At 29.7% G+C, this 1,014-nt stretch overlaps 1 protein-coding gene across 1 annotated transcript; it reads right to left on the reverse strand.

Annotated features, from left to right (window-relative positions):
* Nucleotides 1-241: 241 nt before the first annotated feature.
* BN7_6720 (uncharacterized protein) lies at nt 242-463 on the reverse strand (the record flags this gene model as incomplete). The annotated part of the gene is made up of 1 exon (XM_011272732.1): nt 242-463. One exon carries the CDS (start codon nt 461-463, stop codon nt 242-244), a length of 222 nt encoding a protein of 73 aa, XP_011271034.1.
* Nucleotides 464-1,014: the final 551 nt, after the last annotated feature.

Below are 1,014 nucleotides of genomic sequence, written 5' to 3' on the forward strand. Positions count from 1 at the left end.
AGGTTGGTTGAATATTTATTTCAATTGAAATTTTTTAAGTTCTGCAATAATTTCACCTAATTTCTTATTGATTTGTACTAATTCAAGATAAACACCTTTCTTCTTTGTAAAAATCTTGCTCCTATTGAATTTTACATATACATAATATGGAAAGGTCGACACCTAATCTTTACTTTGTAACGAAATGGCTATCCCAATGATAGACATCCACTAAAACGTTTCTGTACTACCCAATGAATAATTAAATTTTGTCCTTCATATCTTTTTGAAATGGAGGAGATAGAGTTTTCAAGTCCATGGCATCCAAAACTTTCAAATTTTTTAGATTATCACAAACAAAAGAACTAGCTAAACTGGTGTATCTTTTTTTCAATATGGGAATGTTACTTTGAATGTTCTTAGTGTCAAATTTAAGTCGGTAATCAGCGTTCAAAGCTGTACTTTGAATCACAACAACGTACATCAGAATAGTGATATGTTAGGATATCTTGTGCAGTGTATTTATAATAAATCAAGCAATAAGGGATGAAGTTGAGCATATGATTTATCAAATTATATAGTGTATTGATCAATCAGAACTTTATAGCTTGAAATACATTTAGATTCACCTCATAAATACCATGTTTGAACGTTTATATGTCTTCGTCAAATAATCAAACTTCTGACATTAATAAAGTACTACCTATTAGCGGACTTTAAAGAGCTCAAATATAATCCAAGTTAAAGTCGCTCCTTGAGAGAAAAAAAGTTATACAGCTGTGAAACTAAAAGGTTCATATAAATTAGTAAATAAACCTTATTTCAAATTATTATATAGCATTGAAAAATTATAATTGAAACAGCTTTGGGCTAAATTTCGCATTCAATTTTCATGGACATCATCTTTACTTCAATCAAAACTAATCTAAAATGTTGAAAACTTCATGTGATACTTGTACCTTCAAGTGCCGTTGGTAGGGAACAAAGATCGTTTCAACAAGGACCATCGGGTTACAAAAGTCAATCATTAAATTC

The sequence above is a fragment of the Wickerhamomyces ciferrii genome, contig 00326, assembly GCF_000313485.1.
Source record: "Wickerhamomyces ciferrii WGS project CAIF00000000 data, strain NRRL Y-1031 F-60-10, contig 00326, whole genome shotgun sequence".
Lineage (NCBI taxonomy): Eukaryota > Fungi > Ascomycota > Saccharomycetes > Phaffomycetales > Wickerhamomycetaceae > Hansenula > Hansenula ciferrii.